The sequence below is a fragment of the Xenopus laevis genome, chromosome 7L (assembly GCF_017654675.1).
Source record: "Xenopus laevis strain J_2021 chromosome 7L, Xenopus_laevis_v10.1, whole genome shotgun sequence".
NCBI classification, from domain to species: domain Eukaryota; kingdom Metazoa; phylum Chordata; class Amphibia; order Anura; family Pipidae; genus Xenopus; species Xenopus laevis.
In genome coordinates this window covers 4,076,160-4,100,069 of record NC_054383.1, presented here as the reverse complement: position 1 = coordinate 4,100,069, position 23,910 = coordinate 4,076,160, and the positions used below count along the sequence as shown (strand labels likewise).

General features: G+C 42.1%; 1 protein-coding gene across 1 annotated transcript in view; it reads right to left on the bottom strand.

Annotated features, from left to right (window-relative positions):
- hspa12a.L (heat shock protein family A (Hsp70) member 12A L homeolog) overlaps nucleotides 1-23,150 on the bottom strand; it is a 42,794-nt gene extending 19,644 nt beyond the window's left edge. The window contains exons 1-3 of the mRNA XM_018224677.2: nucleotides 22,802-23,150; nucleotides 7,575-7,663; nucleotides 2,103-2,230 (exon numbers count right to left, since the gene is read on the bottom strand). Of these exons, the coding sequence (XP_018080166.2) occupies nucleotides 2,103-2,230; nucleotides 7,575-7,663; nucleotides 22,802-22,829 (245 nt within the window). The 5' untranslated portion in view covers nucleotides 22,830-23,150. The remainder of the gene's footprint in view (nucleotides 1-2,102; nucleotides 2,231-7,574; nucleotides 7,664-22,801) is intronic.
- Between the last annotated feature and the right edge of the window lie 760 nt (nucleotides 23,151-23,910).

Genomic DNA, 23,910 nt, shown 5'->3' with positions numbered 1-23,910 from the left:
AGCTGTATATTCAGGTTTATAGGAAGGCAGGAGTGAAACATGAATATGGATGGTGCCTGAGTGCTGTATCAATCACAATTTGTAGCTTTTACAATAAATAATTGATTGGCCATTGTTGCCCACGACGCGCACATAAATGTCCAACATAAAACCAAAATATGCAACAGAGTTTAATTGATTGCCCAGAAAATGCTGAGCTCATCTCCTGCCTTCCCCTCTTTATCATCCCCTTCACTAGAGACATTGTGGTTTGTCCCCATCAGGAAAAACTCATCTATTCTTCTTCTTCCCCTGGGGCCCCGGGCTCCAAGACACCCTGGATTTATCAGCCTGTCTTTATAGGGGTGATTCGCCTTTAACTTAACTTTTAGTATGTTTAAGAATGGCTAATTCTAAGCATCGTTTCAATTGGTCTTCATTATTTATTTTCTATAGTTTTTTAATTATTAGCTTCTTCTTCTGACTCTCTCAAATAGGGGCCACCCCATCTAAAAACAAATACTCTGTAGTGTAAGGCGACACATTTAGGGGCAGATTTATCAAAGGTCGAGGTGAATTTTAGAATTGAAAATAATTTGAATTTCGAGCTATTTTTGTGTACTTCAAATAGAGAATAGTCCAAATTTGATTAAAAAAATTGGAATATCGAAAATGTACCGTCTCTTTAAAAATTCGACTTTGACCATTCACCATCTAAAACCTGCCGAATTTCTGTTTTAGCCTCTGGGGAACCTCCTAGAACCTATTTGAAGTCAATTGGTGGACTTTAAAAAATCGAAAGTTTTTTTGGGGAAAAACTTTGATTCGAATTCGACCAAATGCGCTATTACTTTGATTCATACGATTCGAATTCGGCCGAATACGGACCTATTCGATCGAAAACGGACCTATTCAGCCAAAAAAAAACCTTTGACTTCATTTCGGTTGCCCTTTTTGAATTAGAATTTCGGAGTTTTTCAAATTCGAAATTCGACCCTTGATAAATGTGCCCCTAATTGTTATTGCTACTTTTTATTCCTCATCTTTCTATTCAGGCCTCTCCTATTCATATTCCAGTCTCTTATTCAAATCAGTGCATGGTTGCTAGGGGAATTTGGACCCTAGCAACCAGATGGCTGAAATGACAAACTGGAGAGCTGCTGAATAAAAAGCTAAATAAGTCAAAAACCACAAATAATAAAAAATGAAAACCGATTTCAAATTGTCTCAGAATATCCCTCTCTACATCATACTCAAAGGTGAACAACCCCATTAAAATGACCATTATCCTATAGAACCTTCATTTACGGCATCCTATTGTGTAGAGAACTACAGCGCCTGAATGTCAAGCAGTGGATTCTGTTCTATTTGGATAGAAAGGGTCATGGCCGCCATCAGGGGGGGACAAGTGTCCCGGGCCCAGGCCTGAGTTGCTTAGAATTGGTCATTCTAGAATAACTTTTTGTAACTTGTAAGGGGCCCTTGCCACCAATGTTTTTTTTTAGAAAAAAAATTTAAAATTTAAAAAAAAAATTTTTTTTGAGGCCCAAATTTTTTTTTTTACTTGTAAGGGGGCCCCTGCCACCAATGTTTTTTTTTTAAAAAAAAAACAAACATTTTTTTTAAAAAAAAAATATTTTTGGGGCCCCAATTTTTTTTTAACTTGTAAGGGGGCCCCTGCCACCAATGTTTTTTTTGGTTTTTTTGTGATGTGGAGTGGGCGGGATATGGGGTGGGGCTTGGGCGTCAAAATTTTTTTTGTACGGGGGCCCGCGATTTCTAATGGCGACCCTGGAAAGGGTTAATAGCTATTTGATACTTAGCAGTAACAATGTATCACCGACCGTCACAGATCAAGCAGGTCATACAAATCAGATAGGGGCCACACAGATTGTAAGCTCCTCTGGCACAGGGCAATGATATGAATGATACATTCTGTGCAAAGTGTTGTGTAACATGTTGGCACTAAATGAAATTCCGGTGCCCAGGGCTAGAGGTCCATTTGGCACACTGCAGAGAGAGACATGAGCCTCTCCAGCGTCTGCAGATGGTACAAATCATCTTCCCTTTCCCATCACAGACCCCCCCTCCACCCCAGCTCCATGCTGCATTGCACCACTTACCTCATTATGTGAATACATTCCGGCTCCTTTGCGAAGCTGTAGGCGTAGCCACTGGACGTGGTGCCAAAATCAATGGCAACGACTATGGAGAAGGTCTGCTCCTCGGACTCGTTGGAGTCAGAGTCTTTCTGCAATCGGACAAGGGAGACAAGGGACAAGGGAGAGTTAAAGGGGTTTGTTCACCTTTAAATTAACTGTTAGTATGATGTAGAGAGGGATATTCTGAGACAATCTACAATTGGTTTTCATTTTTTATTCTTTGTGGTTTTTAAGTTATTTAGCTTTTTATTCAGCAGCTCTCCAGTTTGTAATTTTAGCAGTTTGGTTGCTAGGGTCCAAAATACCCTGGCAACCATGCATTGATTGGAATAAGAGACTGGAATATGAATAGGAGAGGCCTGAATAGAAAGAGGAGTAATAAAAAGTAGCAACTACAATAATTGTGTAGCCTTACAGAGCATTTGTTTTTAGATGGGGTCAGTGACTCCCATTTAAAAGCTGGAAAGTGTCAGAAGAGAACGGCAGATAATTAAAAAAAGTATAAAAAAATAAATAATGAAGACCAATTGAAAATTTGCTTAGAATTGGCCATTGTAGAATATACTACAATTTAACTTAAAGGTGAACTACCCCTTTAACTCTTCTGCAGCTGCAGGGACACCCGTGTCATTGTAGGGTTGGGGGAATGGTATAGATGTTTCTATTTTTGATTATTAAAGACTTGAAGTAGGGTAAACAACAAAAACCTTGATTTAAAGGGGAAGTAAAGTCTAAAATAGAATAAAGCTAGAAATGCTGTATTTTGTATACTAAACATAAACATGAACTTACTGCACCACAAGCCTAATCAAACAAATGATTTATGCTTTCAAAGTTGGCCACAGGGGGTCACCATCTTGTAACTTTGTTATACATCTTTGTTAGACCAAGACTGTGCACATGCTCAGTGTGATCTGGGCTGCTTAAGGATCGTCATAAATGATCAAAACAGGACAAGTCAAATAATATCTGCCAGAAGCCGATACAGCAAGACTGATTAATAATCAGAATATACAGACTGCACTGGGTCCTGTGTTGTCATGTAATCTAATGAGCATTTTTATAGTTTTTGTATTGTTTAATACAAACTTTCTCCAACTCTGCAAAACCAGTGGCTGCAGCAAAATAATCCTCCAAATAGAATCCCAGTTTATCTGTTTAAATCTGACTCCATGATCTTTGTCCCTGCAGCTGGAGTTGGAAACAGTAAAGGGGATGTAAAGGCAAAAATAAAATCCAATACAAATTCACAGTCTCCGACTGCTCTACAGGGAAACAAACAAAGCTGCTTGAGTTCTGCATGGCTGGGAAGTAAGGCGGGGGCTCCCCCTGCTGTTCATAAGTATGATTGTTTCCCTGCAGAGCAGTTAGGGACCGTCTGATAATTCCTATCCACAGCAGTAAATGAAGGGAGAATTTCACTGCATACAGTCAGGTTTCTTATAATAACGGTGCACATTTTTTAATTAAAGTACATTGGAGATAGGTTTCTTTTTCATTAAAGAACGTAAAAATAGGATTTTGGTTTTCTGTTTTTACATGCCCTTTAAATCCCTGGTTTTGGTTCCCTCTGCCGTTCTCATTACATTCTGTCACTGCTGAATTTATAGGCCCATATCCAGTGAGCCAGAAATGGATCTCAACAGTTAAACCGGTTAAGGAACTTAACATGAGCCAAAGATTTAATGGAAGTGCCCAGCCAAAAGATAATAATAGTATAAGAGGAATCTAAGCACTCCCTGGGCCTTTGTTTCCTGGGTGACTTGGAAGAAGACACCTTCATTGATGAGCAATAAACAGTAACAATGTGCAGTTACTGTACATAATAATATAAAGAATCACACACACACAAAGAGGGGGTAAAATGCGCAATAACTCCAGAGGTGTTAGCATATGGCCACTTATACCATTATAATGATTGTGATATAATTCTACTGTCCCTTTGGCATCCATGTGTATCTCAGATTTATTCCAGAGTAGCACATTAAAGGTAAAGAATTTGGTCTCACAGAACCCCAAACATTCAGGGGACCTCTACAAACTGGGGGAGATGCAGGCAAATGGCACAACATGCAGATAGTACTGGGGCACCAGGGATCCTTGCACTTAATTATTACAGTTACTATTAATGCCCCATGGAAACTTAACCCAGAGGCAGAGAAGACTTCCCTACACTGAGCCAGCTCAGCACCCTAACAGGGGAACAGTGCCATTGCAACACCATGCCCTTAGGACTACCCAACTTACTAGCCCACCTTCCTACACTATGCCAACCCAACTTCACAACTTGCCATTGAACCCCCATTCCTTTGGGATGGCTCCATTTACCAACCCCCTTCCTACACTCAGCATACCCAGCCATTGCATTCCCATTCCCTAGGGTCTGCTCCATCTACTTAGCCCACCTCATTGCACTAAGCCAGTTGAGCCTCTTTCATTAGTTAATGGTGCCGCCTCAATACTACTGGCTACTACACAATGTTCCTGCCTCACCTCCCTACACAAGATCCGTTTAATCTAGATTAGACCCCCCCATCAATTTAGGGCTGCTATCATGGGGAGTTCAGTGAGGACAGAGATGGGCGATGAGAGACATGAAGGTCTGATTTAGGGACTGCAAAGGTTGCAGGGGAATAGGTGGGTATAAATGGATCATGGGTAAGGTATGGCGGATCTTGGGGCATGATTATGAGTGCAACTTAGTTTGCCACTTTTTTATTGGGGCACATTGTATTTAGTTGGCTGGGACCACCACCCAGGGGGCCAAGGATGTGAGGCATAACAACTAGCGATGCACAGAATCCACTATTTTGGATTCGGCTCGAACCCCTGAATCCTTCGCGAAAGATTTGGCCGAATACAGAACAAAATCCTAATTTACATATGCAAATTAGGGGTTGGAAAGGGAAAATATTTTTTACTTCCTTGTTTTGTGACCAAAAATTCACGCGATTACCCTCCTTGTCCCTTATTTGCATATGCAAATTAGGATTCGTTTCGGCCGGCCAGAAGGATTCAGCCGAATCCGAATCCTGCTGAAAAAGGCTGAATCCTGTTTGAATCCTGAACCGAATCCTGCATCTGGTGCATCCCTAATAATACAATTTGTTTTCGGGCCAATTGTTTTTCTAAATCAATACCTGGTGTGTCGTGTGTCAGGGTTGGCTCCCACCCCCGGGCCGATCCACTTCAATTTCACACACACACCCAAACCGTTAAAGTGGAAATGGCCACGAAGGAAAGGAAGCCAAGCCCCTCACTGAATCTAGGCGAGGGTGAGTCAATGTACTCATCTACTGCTGTGGGTTCTGGTCTTGGGAGGGGGGTATTTATACATGCAATTGCCCCTTGCCATCCTGCCGTGGGTTCTGGAGGGTATTTATACATGGAATTGCCTCTTGCCGTCCTGCTGTGGGTTCTGGGGGGGTATTTATACATGGAATTTGTTATGTTTTGGGTAGCCGAGGATGAGGAGAGTATAACAGTGCTTTATTAGCAGGCTCATGCAGCCATTACACAACAGTAACTTTCACTTTCACTTTTAAGATGTCAGGAAGAATGTACAGTATAAGTCTGGGCACAGTGATATCTACAGGCCATTTGTATAAACACCTCAGAATTTCCCCTTGCCACCCTGCTGTGGGTTCTGGGGCGTATTTATACGTGGAATTGCACTGTGCCATCCTACTATGAATTATGGGGTTGTTTATACATGGAATTGCCCCTTTGCCATACTGCTATGAATTTTGGGGGCATTTATACATAGAACTGCTACTGTGTTCATCCTTCATATTTTCTGCAGTGATTATACTGGCACAGCTAGGGTTAATATGGTAATTATCCATTTTTATGTCGTATACTGTCAGATCTGCGTTTATTATTCTGATTATTGATTTAATAGTGGCATGACTGAATTATGTTTTGTTAAAACATTGGGTGTGGTATTTGGGGGTGTGGCCAACAGTGAGCATGGTTTCACAAAAAACTTTTGGGGCCCACCAGTCAGCTCTTTGCCCAGGGCCCACCAGCAGGCCCGGATTTGTGGAAAGGCCACCTAGGCCCGGGCCTAGGGCGGCAGGATTTTAGGGGGGCGGCATGCTGCTCAAACACACTCACATTGGTTCAAAAACACTGGGGATGCACAGGAGATACAATCTCCATGAAGATTTGCACGAATAAAGGGAATGGGACAGGGGCGACGAACGCCAGGGGGCCTAGGGGCGCCCGCTATGTAAATCCGGCCCTGCCCACCAGGGCCGTTTTAAGGTTTTGAAATTTTTCGTTCCATGGTGATCGGTCGTTTAGTCGATCGGCTAATGATAATATCACTACATATATTACCTATCTTACGATATCAATGGGTGACTGTCACTAGTATTTGTCGGGCATAACTTTTGTGCTGTCTTTGAATAATGGGCAAAATAATTAATTCATTAATTAATTTGATCATTTCTAGCAGAGTTGCTTTTAAGGTTAATGAAAAGTCACCTGCACTAATGCACACGCGCAACGCGTTTTCCATAGTCGCCCGAAGTTGCCTCACACAGGCAACTTCAGGCGACTATGAAAAATGCATCGCCACGTGTGCATTAGCGCAGGCGACTTTTCATTCTAGCCTATGGGAAAAAACGCTGAGGCAGTACGGGGAGATTGTCGCTCAGAAGACGAGGCGATTAGTCGCCAGGCGAAAAAATCTCCCCCGAATCTCCTCATCTCCTCATGTGAACTAACCCTTAATGAATCTGGGTGGAGCTTCCTCTAAGGGGATTATTCATCAAAATCCGAATGTTTCTGATTTTTTAAATAAAAAAAGTCCAACCAAACTAGAATCAACGATTTTACTTATTATTTCAAAAGCGCAAATTAATTGGTTCGGGGGAAAACCCCAAAAAAAAAGCGGACGAAAAATCTTATCATACCAATTCTTTACTGAATCGTAAGAAATTTTCTCGTCTTTTTCCCAAAAGTTCAAATTTTTCGGATTTTTGCTTGAAAAGCCCAAAACAGTCAGATTTTCGGGCTAATTCCAGCACAGACCAGATAAACTTTTCAGATTCAGACTTTTTCCATCCTTGGTGTATAATAAATCTCAAAAAAGTTTTTTTTCCACCAAAAATTTGGATTTTTGATAGTAAAAAAAACGATTTTTTTTTTATTTTTAGCATTCGGACTTTAATAAATAATCCCCTTAGTGTTCCTTCTTTATATTAATTACTTAATCAGGAATCAGCAATGAACATTCTGGTTTATAGGAAGCCCCAGTTACAGTCCAGGGATGTTTACACCTCACACCTTCTTGGGGGGCACTTTTCCATCAAACAATTTCTCTTTCTTAGCATTACTGACACATTACTATAGAATGTCAATATCACTTTAAATAACTTAGCACTGAGACACATTGTGACTCCCAGAGGTGCAACAAGATGATCTTACCGACGCTATGTGTGACGGAGACAGAGGCGTTATCCCTGGGTCGCCCAAACCTCTGGCCGGAGAGGAACAAGTCGAGGTGGAAATCCTCTCTGCAAAAACAACACAAACCAACTGTGAGATCTTGCTGCACCTTTTTATGTGTCATCATATAAAGCTCAAGAGATCTTATAATAACACAAAGTCACATGGCCAAGTATACATTACTTGTAGTATTCGTTTAATACAGTATATATATATATATTCTTGTGTTGCTGTAAGGTGGTGGAGTCACAACCTGAAGCAGCTATAGATTCTGTTGGCAAATTCTGCTTTATACAAACACTCCATTGTTCTATAACCACATACAGCCTAATCTCTACTGTTATGGGAACATCCTCCAAAATGTTTTTGGTATCATTGCCATTTACTACTCAGATTAACTCCGGCATTAATGTAAACTTACTGTCCAAGCAAAGATGACAAAAAAAGCCCATAAGGAACAGGCCAAGAAGCCAATAGGCACATCCAGATATAATGGCAGATCTAAAGTGTTAAACACAAAGCAGCACAACTAACAGGCCTTTAGGTTTGCTCTTAGTCTGCACAGGAAGATACTACCATACTATGGCAACATAGGTCTACTCTACTAAGCACAATAGTCTGTACAGAGAGATCCCATAAAACTATGACAGCATAGGTATTCCCTGTACTAAGCACAATTCAGCAGGAACAGTCCCCTAAGTTTGTTCATAGTCTGTACAGAGAGATCCCATAAAACTATGGCAACATAGGTATTCCCTGTACTAAGCACAATTCAGCAGGAACAGCCCCTAAGTTTGCTCATAGTCTGTACAGAGAGATCCCATAAAACTATGGCAGCATAGGTATTCCCCTGTACTAAGCACAATTCAGCAGGAACAGCCCCCTAAGTTTGCTCATAGTCTGTACAGAGAGATCCCATAAAACTATGGCAGCATAGGTATTCCCTGTACTAAGCACAATTCAGCAGGAACAGTCCCCTAAGTTTGCTCATAGTCTGTACAGAGAGATCCCATAAAACTATGGCAGCATAGGTATTCCCCTGTACTAAGCACAATTCAGCAGGAACAGCCCCCTAAGTTTGCTCATAGTCTGTACAGAGAGATCCCATAAAACTATGGCAACATAGGTATTCCCCTGTACTAAGCACAATTCAGCAGGAACAGTCCCTAAGTTTGTTCATAGTCTGTACAGAGAGATCCCATAAAACTATGGCACATAGGTATTCCCCTGTACTAAGCACAATTCAGCAGGAACAGTCCCTAAGTTTGTTCATAGTCTGTACAGAGAGATCCCATAAAACTATGGCAGAATAGGTATTCCCTGTACTAAGCACAATTCAGTAGGAACAGTCCCTATGTTTACTCATAGTCTGTACAGAGAGATCCCATAAAACTATGGCAGCATAGGTATTCCCCTGTACTAAGCACAATTCAGCAGGAACAGCCCCCTATGTTGCTCATAGTCTGTACAGAGATACAATGAATAATGTTACGCCTGTCTGTCTAAAGCATTACATTTCAATTTAATAAGGGTGTTGCCTTTAGAACAGTCACATCTTACTGTATGTTTCTAGATACACCCTTTGACATCTAAATCCTTTAATATTGGTCAGAAGTCCAAGATTTTGCATTTAATTTGAAAGAAGAGAAATAACAGTGAGATTCATCCTTAGGGAAATACTGAATTAAACTTTAAAGGGAAACAGTTGAGTTTGCCTAATGAAAGAAAATAAAATTCGAAGCAACTTCTCAACATCCATTCATTCCTCATTTTGACTGGGTTTATAATTATGTGTATTATGTGTAATTGTTATTGAAATTCACTTCAGAAAGTTGACTTGTCTGTATACGAGATGAGAGCGTTTCCGGCTGCACAATGAGGACAGGATTACTGTAAGTCGTGTCACTTTTATAAACACTATTTATTATGTAAGAAAAGGAACTCTGGCAAATATTCTCGCTACATATGTTATGAAAAGACAGCTCTTTCCAGTGCTCTGTCGCCTAGGGAACAAGACCCCCCCATACTTGAGTTATGCAGCCAGGAAATAGCTGATCCTCTGTTTTACAGATCTGAGCAAATATCATGCAAAGATCATCCAGGGGGAAAGGAACTCAATCCCAAAAAGCCCGAGTTCCATGGGGGACCATCCAAATGTTGTCACGCTTTAGTATGGGAACCCGGGGGTGGGCATATGTACTGAAACAAGGATAGTAGGGACAGTGACCCCCCATTACACACGCACGAGAATTCAGGGGCCCTATTTCTAAAGTAAACCATTATTAACCCATTTAAAGACTCTACACAGGAGCAAAGTTTTGCCCTTAAATCTGACTGAGTGCAGCACCTCTAGTGGCTGGGAGTGGAATTGAATTCATAATAATAATAATAATATACATAGTAGTTGAGGTAGTAACATAGTAACATAGTAAGTAAGGTTGAAAAAAGACACACGTCCATCAAGTTCAATCTTTTAGTTTTTTTTTTTTGTTGTTATCTGCCTAACTGCCAGTTGATCCAGAGGAAGGCAAAAAAAAACCATCTGAAGCCTCTCCAATTTGCCTCAGAGGGGGAAAAATTCCTTCCAGACTCCAAAATGGCAATCGGACTAGTCCCTGGATCAACTTGTACTATGAGCTATCTCCCATATCCCTGTATTCCCTCACTTGCTAAACACCATCCAACCCCATCTTATACCTATCTAATGTATCAGCCTGTACCCCTGATTCACTTCCCAGCTCTCCCTGTAACACCCCTTTCCCTCCTCTAATCTCATTGGCTCCCTCCTGTCTGCTGGGAGGAGCTACTGGTGAATAAAGCATCCGACCCTTCCTTGTACCTATCTAATGTATCAGCCTGTACCACTGATACAGGGAGACAATTCCACATCTTCACAGCTCTCACTGTAACAAACCCCTTCCCAATATTTAGCTGGAACCTCTTTTCTTCAAATCGGAATGGGTGAAAAATCCCTAATTTGGCCAGTCTTTCCTCATAGCTAAGATTTCCCCTTTACCAGCTTAGTTGCCCTTCTCTGTCCCCTCTCTAATACAATAATGTCCTGTTTGAGTGATGGAGACCAAAACTGTACGGCATATTCTAGATGGGGCCTTACCAGTGCTCTATACAGTGGGACCCCCTCCTCCCGTGAATCTCTGCCCCATTTAATACAAGTCAAGACCTTATTTGCCCTTGATGCTGCTGACTGGCATTACTTGCTACAGACAAGTTTATTACCTACAAGGACTCCAAGCTCCGTCTCCATTATGGATTTGCCTAGTGCAGTCCCATTAAGGGTATAAGTGGATATTGTTACATCCCAGGTGCAGGACTTTACATTTATCAACATTGAATCTCATTTGCCACTTAGCTGCCCAGATTGCCAGTTAGTCAAGATCCTGTTGCAAGTGCCACATCCTGGATGGAATTAATTGGGCTGATAGTTTTGTGTCATCTGCAAACACTGATACATTACTTACAATACCCTCCCCTAAGTCATTAATGAACAAGTTAAATAAAAGTGGACCCAATACTGAGCCCTGAGGGACCCCACTAAGAACCTTACTCCAAGTAGAGAATGTCCCATTAACAACCACCCTCTGTACCTGATCCTGTAGCCAGTTTCCTATCCATGTGCAAACGACTTCATTAAGCCCAACAGGCCTTAGTTTAGAAAGCAGTAGAAAGATTATATTCATCAAGTTCAATCCATTTTGCGGCACAGAGACCTGGGGCAATGCTCCTTCATGCAGGGCAGGGGCAATGTGCTAAAACATGGTGAATTGCACACATTATTTGCACTTTGTCCTAAATGAGTAAATGACTGTGATCCAGCCATAAAGCAAGACAATGATGCTGTTGTTAGCCAGTAAAGTGCAAAAAGTGATTGCAGTAATCACGTAAAATAATATTCCAGACATATACTTCTTTACATAAGAATATACATTATTTTCAGGCAGACATTTATTGTGACGTTGCCTGGATCAGCTTTACCTGGAGATCTGTACAGCAGCCCTATGACTTTGGGAAAACCCTTATAATAACCAGACATAATACAGGTATGGGATCCGTTAACAGGAAACTCGTTATCCAGAAAGACAGACTGGCCGTCTCCCAAAGACTACATTTTGTCTAAAGAATTTAAATTACAAAAAATGATTTCCTTTTTCTCTGTAATAATAAAACAGTAGCTGGTACTTGATCCCAACTAGGATAAAATTAATCCTTATTGGAAGCAAAACTATTGGGTTTATTTAATGTTTAAATGATTTTCCAGTAGACTTAAAGGGATACTGTCATCGGAAAACATGTTTTTTTTCAAAACGCATCAGTTAATAGTGCAACTCCAGCAGAATTCTGCACTGAAATCCATTTCTCAAAAGAGCAAACTGATTTTTTTATATTCAATTTTGAAATCTGACATGGGGCTAGACTTTTGTCAATTTCCCAGCTGCCCCTGGTCATGTGACTTGTGCCTGCACTTTAGGAGAGAAATGCTTTCTGGCAGGCTGCTGTTTTTCCTTCTCAATGTAACTGAATGTGTCTCTGTGGGACCTGGATTTTACTATTGAGTGTTGTTCTTAGATCTACCAGGCAGCTGTTATCTTGTGTTAGGGAGCTGCTATCTGGTTACCTTCCCATTGTTCTGTTGTTAGGCTGCTGGGGGGGGGGGGAAGGGAGGGGTGATATCACTCCAATTTGCAGTACAACAGTAAAGAGTGATTGAAGTTTATCAGAGCACAAGTTACATGACTTGGGGCAGCTGGGAAATTGACAAAATGTCTAGCCCCATGTCAGATTCCAAAATTGAATATAAAAATATCTGTTTTTTTACTTTGTCTTTTTTCAACCCAATTTAACTATGTTTGCTCTTTTGAGAAATGGATTTCAGCGCAAAATTCTGCTGGAGCAGCACTATTAACCAATTCATTTTAAAAAAATTGTTTTTTCCCATGACAGTATCCCTTTAAGGGAATATCTGTTATCTGGAAGAGCCCAGGTCCCGGGCATTCTGGATAACAGGTCCCACACCTGTAATGTGATTTATACTTATACTCTAAGGCCTGACTTATAAATAACGATGCAATTTTTTAGCCTGGTATATCCAATAAGATAAAATCAGCATCAATATATCCGGGTAGTGATAGTATAATGGCAGACAGGGTGGGGATTTAAGGCTGCTTGCTCTGCACTCTCTCATGTAAAACAATCCACTCGCTGTTGGAAGGAAACTGTCGCTTTTTATATCCTCAGTAACACAAGGTGGCACCAAGGGAATAGATCTGAGCAGCTGAGTCAGCCTGGCAGTGGGGGGAGGGGGGAGAGAAACACTCGAAATGACTGGCAGGATAGACATTTATAGGCAATTATAAGTATTACGAGTATTTGTATATATTACATATAGATAATTACATTTTGCACACTGTGAGAAGAGAGAATACTTGTTTAGTGTAAAAGAAGAGCAGGCAGTAACCCTTCCAACACTTTCCCTTTTCTTTCTATATGAGGAAACCTATAGAAATGAAGAAAACTACCTTTATACACACACACACTGCATGTTAGTTGAGTGGTGAGATTATGTAGGAGATAATAAGGAACATCTTGGGGAAGAGAATGTAGCCCTTTCTATCCGACATGAAAGAACGTTCCATTAGCAGATAGAGGAGCGGAAGGATAAAGCACTCGCACAAGCCTTGCCGGAAAAAACGGAGTCAAGGACTGGTAGGGATTTGCCCGTGCGACCCCTGGATGAGCAGGAAGGGGATTGTTTACAATCACTGGGAAACAGCTGGATACAGGACACAGCCAAAAATATCCAGAGATCAGAGCTACTATGGAATTCTGGCTCAGTACAAAAGGCACAACAGACTGTACAGGCCCCATTATTTATAGACCAAAGGTTGGATATCCCTGCTTTACATGCAATAATAGCATCCCTGTGCCTAAATGTTTTATTGGGCATTTATAGAAAATAAAACGTAATCATTTTCCCTTTATGTGTATTTTGTTGTGTCGTTTATTACAGATGGGGTCCATGAGTCTGATATCCTACTTTAAAACTCTGGATTCATAGAGCTGTGCCAATGACATTCAGGCACAAGTCCCATTGGTGTCTGGGTCTGGGCCTTCAGCACCTTGGACAGCGCCCAACAATAAGGCAAACTAGTAGTCCCAAGGGCTAACGATACAGTAGTCACAGCAGCTCCTGGTATTAAAAAAACAAGAACTCCCAGTGGCTCGCCATGAACTGAGCTGGTAGAAGAAAGTCAGATCATAGTCAGTGTTTAACTAAATTCAAATTTTTGTTGTTTTTAAGCTGATTAATGTGTAACAAAGTCACCAGAAGGAGTGTAAAGAATCCCAGGCATGAACGCTCCCTTTCCCCAGAGCTCTGCACAATGACGAGCCCCTAATCCTGTTACCTGGAGATACAGAGAGGAGCCCCCTCTGCACATTTCTGCTCCAGTGTCAGTGGGATATATGATATATACTTATATTCCTGGCCCTGTTTATTCAATCCCATCTGCATACTCTGCATTCCTATAAAATACTCGAATTCCTCTCCATGAGACGCTGCAATCCTGCTGGGAGTGAATAGCTGCTTCACCGAGAGATTGAGCCACTGTAGTTTTATGGAGGATGATGGGAGCTGTAGTATTGTGCTAAACTATCTATTCCTTTAAACCAAGTTTCTGGGATGTTTCGCTCATTATAGGGGTGGTTTGCTTTAAGTTAACTTTTAGTATGTTATAGAATGGCTAATTCTAAGCAGCTTTTCACTTGGCCTTCACTTTTCCTTTTTTTTTTTATAGTTTTTGAATTATTTGCCTTCTTTTCCTTCCGTCTTTCAAATGGGGGTCACTGACCCCATCTAAAAATAACAATGCTCTCTAAGGCTACAAATGTATTGTTATTGCTACTTTTTTTTACTCATTGTTCTATTCAGGCCTCGCCTATTCATATTCCAGTCTCTTATTCAAATCAGTGCATGGTTGCTAGGGGAGTTTGGAAGCTAGAAACTAGGTGGTTGAAATTGCAAACTGGAGAGCTGCAAAATAAAAAGTAAAATAACTCAAAAACCACAGATAATACAAAATAAAAACCGATTGCAAATTGTCTCAGAATATCCGTCTCTACGTCATACTGAAAGATAATTAAAAGGTGAAAACCCCCTTCGATTTGGGAAAAACACTGCTTTAAAATAAGAACAAGGCCTACAATTCTTGCCCTATGAAATGGAGATAGGGTTGTGGAGTCTGCACCAGGCCATGCAAAGCCCACTTACCATAAATACGGGGCAATTTGGAGCATTTGGTGCCCTATGCAGGACCATCAGTGATTATGGGGCTCTATACTAATAAGCCAGCGGGGCTTTTTCTTACAAATTATTAGCCCACCAGTCACCTGGGCTCCATGGATGAGGTCCACACTAGCTCCATTAGATTAAAACCCTGCCAACAATCTGCCCATTCCCCATCCACTTACCCAAATGTTCAGCCCCCTAGGTGATCTGTAACTCTCACTGTTGTGTCTCTTGTGGCCCCCATCTTCCACAGGGCCCCCATATGGAGTACCCCACCCCCCATGGTGACCTTGGCCCTAGAAGCTGGCCAACTATTGGTGCCCAAGTCTGTTAGATTAGTGGCATGTGAGCTGAGTGTAAATAAAGGGCTTATTGTGTCGCCGCAGCTTTAATAAAAGGTATATGCTAAAATATTCCACCAGGCCAGCAGATTATGGAGTCGGGGGCCTCCTGGAGGAATGTGAGGAGCTTAGGGGGAAAGAATCTTACAGGAAAAAAAAGATTGGAGTCTAAGACTCTTAGAAAACATTAACCCCTTTAATGGTGCAAAAGTGCAAAACTGCCATTTATCACTGACAGTTTAATATAAACAAACAAATTACTGGAGCGGCTCCCATAGCAGAGCCCTGGCAACATGTAACAGAATAGGGTGAAGGGTACCCCAGAACAAAAACAGTGGGTAACTTTTAAACAGCAACAAGGGCAACTTTATTTCCAGAGAGGGGGGGAGACAGCATGATTTTCTTTTTTCTTCTTGATGCAGCAACATCAGACAAATGGTAGAGCCCTGAATTCCCTTCCCTTTAAATGGGGTCAATTCCTTCAAGGGATTCTCATCTCTAGATCTGGCCTTGGATTGAATGCACAGTTGGGTCTACCATTCAAGAAATAGTTATAATAAAGACAAGTCTCCTCCCCGGCACTTTGGATCTTGGGGTTGATACAGGCACATCATTAACAAAAGGGTCCCTGCTGATGGACTACTTGGGGTGGCATTAACCCAAAAAGCCTGACATATATGGGGCCTTGTTTCTTCCACACTTCCAGTATCAGAGTCTGAGCTGCAAGTGAGTAATAAAACAGGAGCTGATACTTTTTCTGTATCTAATCATAATGCAATGTGAGCCATAGAGAGAAAATACAGAAACTCTCCTAAGTCCTTCATGTATCAGGAACTCTGGGCTGTTCTGGTAGAAGAGATGGAAAATAATGGAAATAATTCAGCAACGTGGAACACACCTGTAGCTCTCAGGGTCATGCAGGGAAAATTAAAGTGAGCATGACAAGTTATATAGACAGGCTACACTGTATGGAAGCACAAAAAACACACAATGTGCTGCTGCCACAATAAACAATAATAAACACAGAGTCCTGCTGTAGAAAATTCACTGTCTGGTCATTACGGCTGAAACGACTCTGCACATTGACCGAAATGAGTCTCTAACATGAGTCTCTAAGTTCAGAGCAGCCCGGGAGAGTGAATGGTTGGACAGAGTGGGATTTATACAATTCAGGGCCCACCAGAAGCCATTAGAGAGGAACAATTCAGCGAGCGCATTGCCCACTGAGCGAGTCATTTGAATGAAGGGCACGTAGGAGTGTGGCATTATGTAGAAGAAAGGTGGGAACGGTGAGTGGGACTAATAGGTGGGGGGCAGCAGAGATTGGGGGAGGCATGCAGAGTCAGATGATGAATGTGGGGGAGATGTACTGACAGGTTGAATGGGGGGGTTAGATTAGAGGAGTGAATACTGGTTTCATCATTACTCAGGATACATTTATATTCCAGCAGCTCCACTTAAAGTTACAGGAATTCTTTGGTTGGATCAAATCCAACAACATTTCTATATAACTGATGCCGCTGTCACAGAGAACAGCTGTGTCGTTTTACATCCCCCCCGACAAAACTGTGCGTAAGAAATATGACTATTGTCACTGAATGCTAGATAGCTAGAATCTCAGCTGCCATAAAGCAGGACAGGACTGCTGCTTACAATGGGGATCAGATAGGATCTGTGCAGCCACTGGGACAGAATGTTCTGTTATACAGATAGCTAGAATCTCAGCTGCCATAAAGCAGGACAGGACTGCTGCTTACAATGGGGATCAGATAGGATCTGTACAGCCACTGGGACAGAATGTTCTGTTATACAGATAGAATCTCAGCTGCCATAAAGCAGGACAGGACTGCTGCTTACAATGGGGATCAGATAGGATCTGTGCAGCCACTGGGACAGAATGTTCTGTTATACAGATAGCTAGAATCTCAGCTGCCATAAAGCAGGACAGGACTGTTGCTTACAATGGGGATCAGATAGGATCTGTACAGCCACTGGGACAGAATGTTCTGTTATACAGATAGCTAGAATCTCAGCTGCCATAAAGCAGGGCAGGACTGCTGCTTACAATGGGGATCAGATAGGATCTGTGCAGCCACTGGGACAGAATGTTCTGTTATACAGATAGCTAGAATCTCAGCTGCCATAAAGCAGGACAGGACTGCTGCTTACAATGGGGATCAGATAGGATCTGTGCAGCCACTGGGACAGAATGATCTGTTATACAGCTAGAATCTCAGCCATAATGAAGGGAAGGTAAATGTTTCCAAACATTACACATAATTTTCAGGCAAAAGATCTATGTGGCAGTTTATATTCCCTGCAATGCTGGATCTGACTCCTGAAACTGCATCAGAAGCCAACTGATTCACAGAGCGCTGGCTTCTGACTTGTTTCATAAGTCACAACCAGCAGTGCAAAGAACACAAATAGCCAGACAGATACTGATTTCAATATGGGGAATGAATGGATGTTGAGAAGTTGCTCAAAATTGTATTTTCTTTCATTATGGAAAAAACAGTTTTTGGGTGAAGTTTCCCTTGTATCACACTTTAAAAGCAGCCTTGGGCCTGATACAGACAGTTCTGCTTTGCTTTTTATTAGAACTGACCTTGCTTTGCTACTGCCCTTCAGAAGCTGTCAGGAGGGGACATAAAACCGTTGCATCTTTGTCTCTCCATTCCTTGCTCAGATTTTAGCCATGATGTCATAATGCAATAAAAACAAGGTCGCTAGGGCCACTCGCTCTTCCAAGACGAAAGCTCTTAGCAGCAGCGGGGGGGATCTAATAAAGGGGAAATAGTGTATCAGCCAGGATACTTTGTAGCAAATGGACATTACAATGGATAGAGACTGAGAATTATTAAAGGACAAACTGGCCACACCCATGCAATGTCACGAGAGCTGGTAAAATAAAAATGTGTGTTGTTTTAACATCTCCTTAAAAAAAAGTAATTACTGTAAGTGCCCAGCTTTTGGCCCTTCCTAAAACATCCAGCCCCTCTTTGTCTGTCAGTGACAACAACTGTATGGCCACAGGTTGAGCAACACCGGTATAAATATTACTACCTCCATCTTTCCCTACTTGTGTCATCTTACTCAATTCCTACTGTCTCACTATTACCTTACTGTCACCACCTTGCTTTGTTTTCTCCATCTTGCCCTACTGTCTCTATCTATCCTTACTTTCTCCATCTTGCCCTACTGTTTCCATCTTGCCTTTCTATCACTGTCTTGGCCTACTGTCTCCATCTTTCTTTACTGCCACCCACTTCTGCAATTGTCTCCATCTTGCCCTACTGTTTCACTCTCCTCTTACTGTCTTCTTCTTTCCCTACTGTCTCCATATTTTCCTACAGTCTCCATCTTGCCCTACTGTCTCCATCTTATCCTACTGTCTCCATCTTGTCCTACTGTCTCCATCTTGCCCTACTGTCTCCATCTTATCCTACTGTCTCCATCTTGTCCTACTGTCTCCATCTTGCCCTACTGTCTCCATCTTGCCCTACTGTCTCCATCTTGTCCTACTGTCTCCATCTTGTCCTACTGTCTCCTTCCTGACCTACTGTCTCCATCTTGTCCTACTGTCTCCATCTTGTCCTACTGTCTCCATCTTGTCCTACTGTCTTCATCTTGTCCTATTGTCTCTACCTTTTCCTATTGTCTCCATCTTGTCATACTGTCTCCACCTTGTCCTACTGTCTCCATCTTGTTTTGCTGTCTCCGTCTTGTCCTACTGTTTCCATCTTCTCCTACTGTCTCAAGCTTCCCTTACTGTCTATCTTCCCTATCTCTATCTGCCCATAATATTGAAATTTTACTCTACTCTCGCAACCTTGTGTCACCATCTTGTTCTATTGTCTCACTGTTCCCTTGCTGTCTCTACCATGCCATAATATTGTAATTTAACTTTACTCTCACAACCTTCACCTAGAGTTACCATCTTGTCCTACTGTCTCACTCTGGTCCTACAATACTTCCCATTACCTTCCTACTTTAAACAGATGCTCACTGGTTCCACACTACATACAGTGCTTAGGGCAGTTCTGTGATGATAAGCCTGGGGCTGCCTGGCAGTCAGACAATGATCCAGTGATACAAATGCCTCTATAAAGTCAGTTATCATTAAGAATGGAATTCAGTAACATCTCCTTATTACCTTAGTCCCCTGAGATCAGGTTCTAGGTACCCGGTGCAGATCAATACACCAACCTTAATCTGCTCTAATTGACCTTTAATGCTTGTGCATCTGTAACATGGAATGACAAATCTCTTCTTCTGATAATTAAACCCAGTCGTTAATGGGATGCTGAGCTGAGATTGCCAGTTAGACTCCTTGCAGCATGCAGCTCTGCGCTTTATGGTAATTCTATCTCCACATATGAGGCTCTGGGGCATTGGGGATGTGTATGTACGGGCAGAGACAGACACGTGGCCGGCTTACTGTAATCCTCTTTATACTGCAGTGCAGAGTCGTCTCACTGACGCACCCCCGTCCCTCCCTCCTGTCACTGATTCTGCAGGTTTGTAGTGGAAACAGTGTCGAATGAAGAGCAACATCATCCCTAATGGGGAACGCCACCCAAAAACTAGTTTTTGCAATTTTTCTAAATATTATTCCTCCTTGTCACTCTTCCTAAATATAATTGCTATTGAAAGCAGTGTCTTTCTCTCCCTTTCTCTCTGGTTCTGAAACAACGTCAGTTCTCTTACAGGTCTGCTAATCAGCAGCAGCTTCTGCTACATTTTTTCAAGAGTCAGAATCGCAAGTGCAGAGAATAGAAATGACATTTACACATTACTTTATAACCAGTGAAAGTCTTATATATCTTTTCATACAAAATGTGTTTGGTTTTCAAAGATGAACCCACCTGGCTGATCGGACAGACTCCATTTCTCCTGTGAACATTAAGTTCCACACAAACCTGCAGGGCCCTCTTTAGTAGCGGTTGGACCGGGGCGAAACAGAACGTGAGATTTAATTGTTTATATGAAGTAAAACTGTGTCATATAAGGGACTGTCACTATTTTGTTCAACTCGCCTCTTCTTGCATTACTCTCTCCTTATTGACCTACTTTTACCATCTTGCCCTGCTGTCTCTTTCTAGTTCCACTTTTACCATCTTGCCCTGCTGTCTCTTTCTAGTTCCACTTTTACCATCTTGCCCTGCTGTCTCTTTCTAGTTCCACTTTTACCATCTTGCCCTGCTGTGTCTTTCTAGTTCCACTTTTACCATCTTGCCCTGCTGTCTCTTTCTAGTTCCACTTTTACCATCTTGCCCTGCTGTGTCTTTCTAGTTCCACTTTTACCATCTTGCCCTGCTGTCTCTTTCTAGTTCCACTTTTACCATCTTGCCCTGCTGTCTCTTTCTAGTTCCACTTTTACCATCTTGCCCTGCTGTCTCTTTCTAGTTCCACTTTTACCATCTTGCCCTGCTGTCTCTTTCTAGTTCCACTTTTACCATCTTGCCCTGCTGTGTCTTTCTAGTTCCACTTTTACCATCTTGCCCTGCTGTCTCTTTCTAGTTCCACTTTTACCATTTTGCTGATCTACTGTCACAACTTCTACTGTCAGAACTCTCAGAGAGTTGCCATTCTCCATGTTACCTGCCTAAGGCATGCTGGGAATTGCAAAGCTGCTGAAGACAAGCCATTGGCCTACCACATAAAGTGATTATGATGATACTGATGATAATGATGACATCATCAATATTCTCATATCTCAGCTGCATGTGATTTAATTCATCTCCTTCTCATCAGCCTCCCTAAGTGCTCTTACACACGGGTGTTTTTTTCCTGCGTTCGCCTGAGTTGCGCTTTCTTCCGTTAAGCCGCAGGGGAGCGCCAGAGAAGACGCACTCAATTATTGTAAAGGGGCTGTACTCACACAGACGCATGTATGCGCTGAGCGCAGGTGGGATGTAGCATGTTGCATTTCACCTGCGTTTGGCACATACATGCGTCTGTTGAGTACAGCCCCCTTCATAATAATTGATAATAATTAATTAATCAAATAATTGAGTGTATCGCCTCCTACCTCCCCAGCGGCTGAATGGAATAAAGTGCAATGCAGGGGAGCTCAGGAAAGACCGCCCGTGTATAAGAGCCCTAATAAAGGTTATAATAATCATTATTACTTGATATAACCTGAAAATGCAAACGCACATAGCAGGGCGGCACTTAGTATCAAAGGGCCCACTAGCTGTGCTTTGTAGATCAGATAATGAAATATTATGAATAATTAAAGCACAATTATGAACACGTGTGTAAATGGCTATTTGCAGATCTGCGAAATTCCACAGTGGGTTTCTTCCCAACACTGGTGGGAACTAAATAACGGCACCTGCAGAAAACATGCTCTGGGTCGTTTCTGGCCACACCCAGTTGCATCCTGACCACACCCTTTTATACCCATTGCCCCGTCCCATTAATAGCCTCAGCTCTGCTTTGTACTGTATGTAAATCTGGGAGTATTTACGGGCTGTTAGAATGGTTGAGTTATTTTAGTTACTGCCTTGTTATTGTTTAAGGTTGGGAGCAGGGTAGGGGTCCAAATTCTGGAGACTGCCGAAAAATCCAGGTGAGTGGACATGGCTGCACAGATTTCAGCCCATCCATACACAATGTACCTGTCCTGATTTAAAGGGGAATACTGCAAGTGTAGTAGCAACCTATAAAATCCTATAGTGGACAGTATCTAGGAGACCACTGTATACAGAATTTCCCCTAATTGCCTTGGATGGAGTTCTATCTCACAGATTAAAATAAAAGCAATAACAGAGGGCACATCCTATAGACAAACTTTTACAGAGCTTCAAAGCAATGAAAACCCATAGGCAAGTGTCAGTATCCCTTTAATACTGCCGTCAAAATCCCTCGGGCTTCAATTTGTACCATTCCATGGGTGTCAGACATATTTCATGTAATAACCAAATGGCCCTAATATATAAACTAATCTCAAATAGTCACAGTATCAATCTGACAAATTAGAAAAAAATAAAATGAGACTAGTTTGGGTGTAAAAATTCAGGCAGTAAATTAGGCCCCTGGGCATTCTGTGCATAAACAAATCAGTGATCTAGGAAAAGTCTCTTTATTTACTCTGGACCCTATTATAAAACAACCGACCAATCACTGGGCTCTGATGTGTTTTAACCCTTGCTTACTGCCTGCTCTATAGCACACTCCCATTTGCCAGGAAGCTGCGGTCCTGCCTCTGCTGATGAACTACAAGTCCCAGCATCCTCCCCTGACAAAGCCAAGACTTGTATTTGAACAGAATCGGTGTATGGAGACTATAAAGCAATAAGAAGAATATATTATTTTACAGGCATATTATTTAGGGGTAACATAAGACAATAAGGAACCTGTTTTAAGTAGTCCTCCATATGAAACTAATAAAGGAACCCAGGTAAGAACCCACCTCACCCACATTCACTGGGTGACCTTGCTAGCACCCGGAATGGTTGTGCCCCCCACCAGGAGGTTTCCCCTGCAATGCAGGATAAATCTTCTCTTGCAATGAAAGAAAGAGCTGGAGCTCCAAGCAATGTGCAGCATCTTACCTGCTGCCTGGACGTCCTTAGCAGACATGGTGGAGCTGCGGGTGCTGCTGTGGGTGCTGCTGGCTGGTAGAGAGAGCTTTCTCCTGCAGTAACCTTGCTCACTGCTGATCACACACTGCCAGCCATTGCCCTGCACTCAGCCAAGTGACGTAGCAGCTCTCATCATCTCACACAAGCCAAGGCTCCTTCTTTTCTTTTTTTTTTAATATTTCCTTTCCGCCCCTTTCCTGCCTCTCCCACAGACAGACATGAGACCCACTGGGATTTTTGCTTTTTTTTTTTTGGTGAATTCCTGCTTGTTCTGGGTTGCAAGATGCACAGAGAGGCAAAAGCTGCAGTTCTACCCTCCCTTTCCCCTCCAGACACTGCTCTCCCCTGTCCTGCCTGCTCCACACCATTCCCCTTCCTCTGGGATATCCAACACATTTCATTGGAAACTAGAGCAAAGCCGCTGCATATGTTCTCAGCTTATTTCCCTCGGAGCTCACAGCAGGGACCAGATTACACATACATTTAGTGCTTTCATTATTTACAGTGCCAGCAAGTTATTTAGTAATAATATAACAAAACTGTAGGATCAAATGACCTTTCTCACAAGAGCTTACAATCTAAAGGTTTGCAGAACGATTGATACATGCAAATAACCAGCATTAGCTGGGGCACCTTAAAGCAGCAGGGGCTGTGTGGACCATGGGGCACGTAGACAGGGTCCTAGGTCAAGTAGCATTGTGTTGGGTGCCAATACTTTTTCACCAGGCTCTGGGCAGAAGCAAATTGTTGGTACTAGGGATGCACCGAATCCAGGATTCGGCCTTTTTCAGCAAGATTTGGCCGAATCCTTCTGCCCAGCCAAACCGAATCTGAATCCGAATTTGCATATGCAAATTAGGGGCGGGGAAAAAGTCTACATTTTCACAAAACAAGGAAGTAAAAAATGTTTTCCGCCTCCCCCCCCTAATTTGCATATGCAAATTAGGATTCGGATTCAGTTCATCATTCAACCAAATCTTTCGCAAAATAGTGGATTCGGTGCATCCCTAGTTGGTAATAGCAGAGAATAGTTTATGTTCTATGTGAATGAATACATTCAAATGCCAATGATTTTTGAT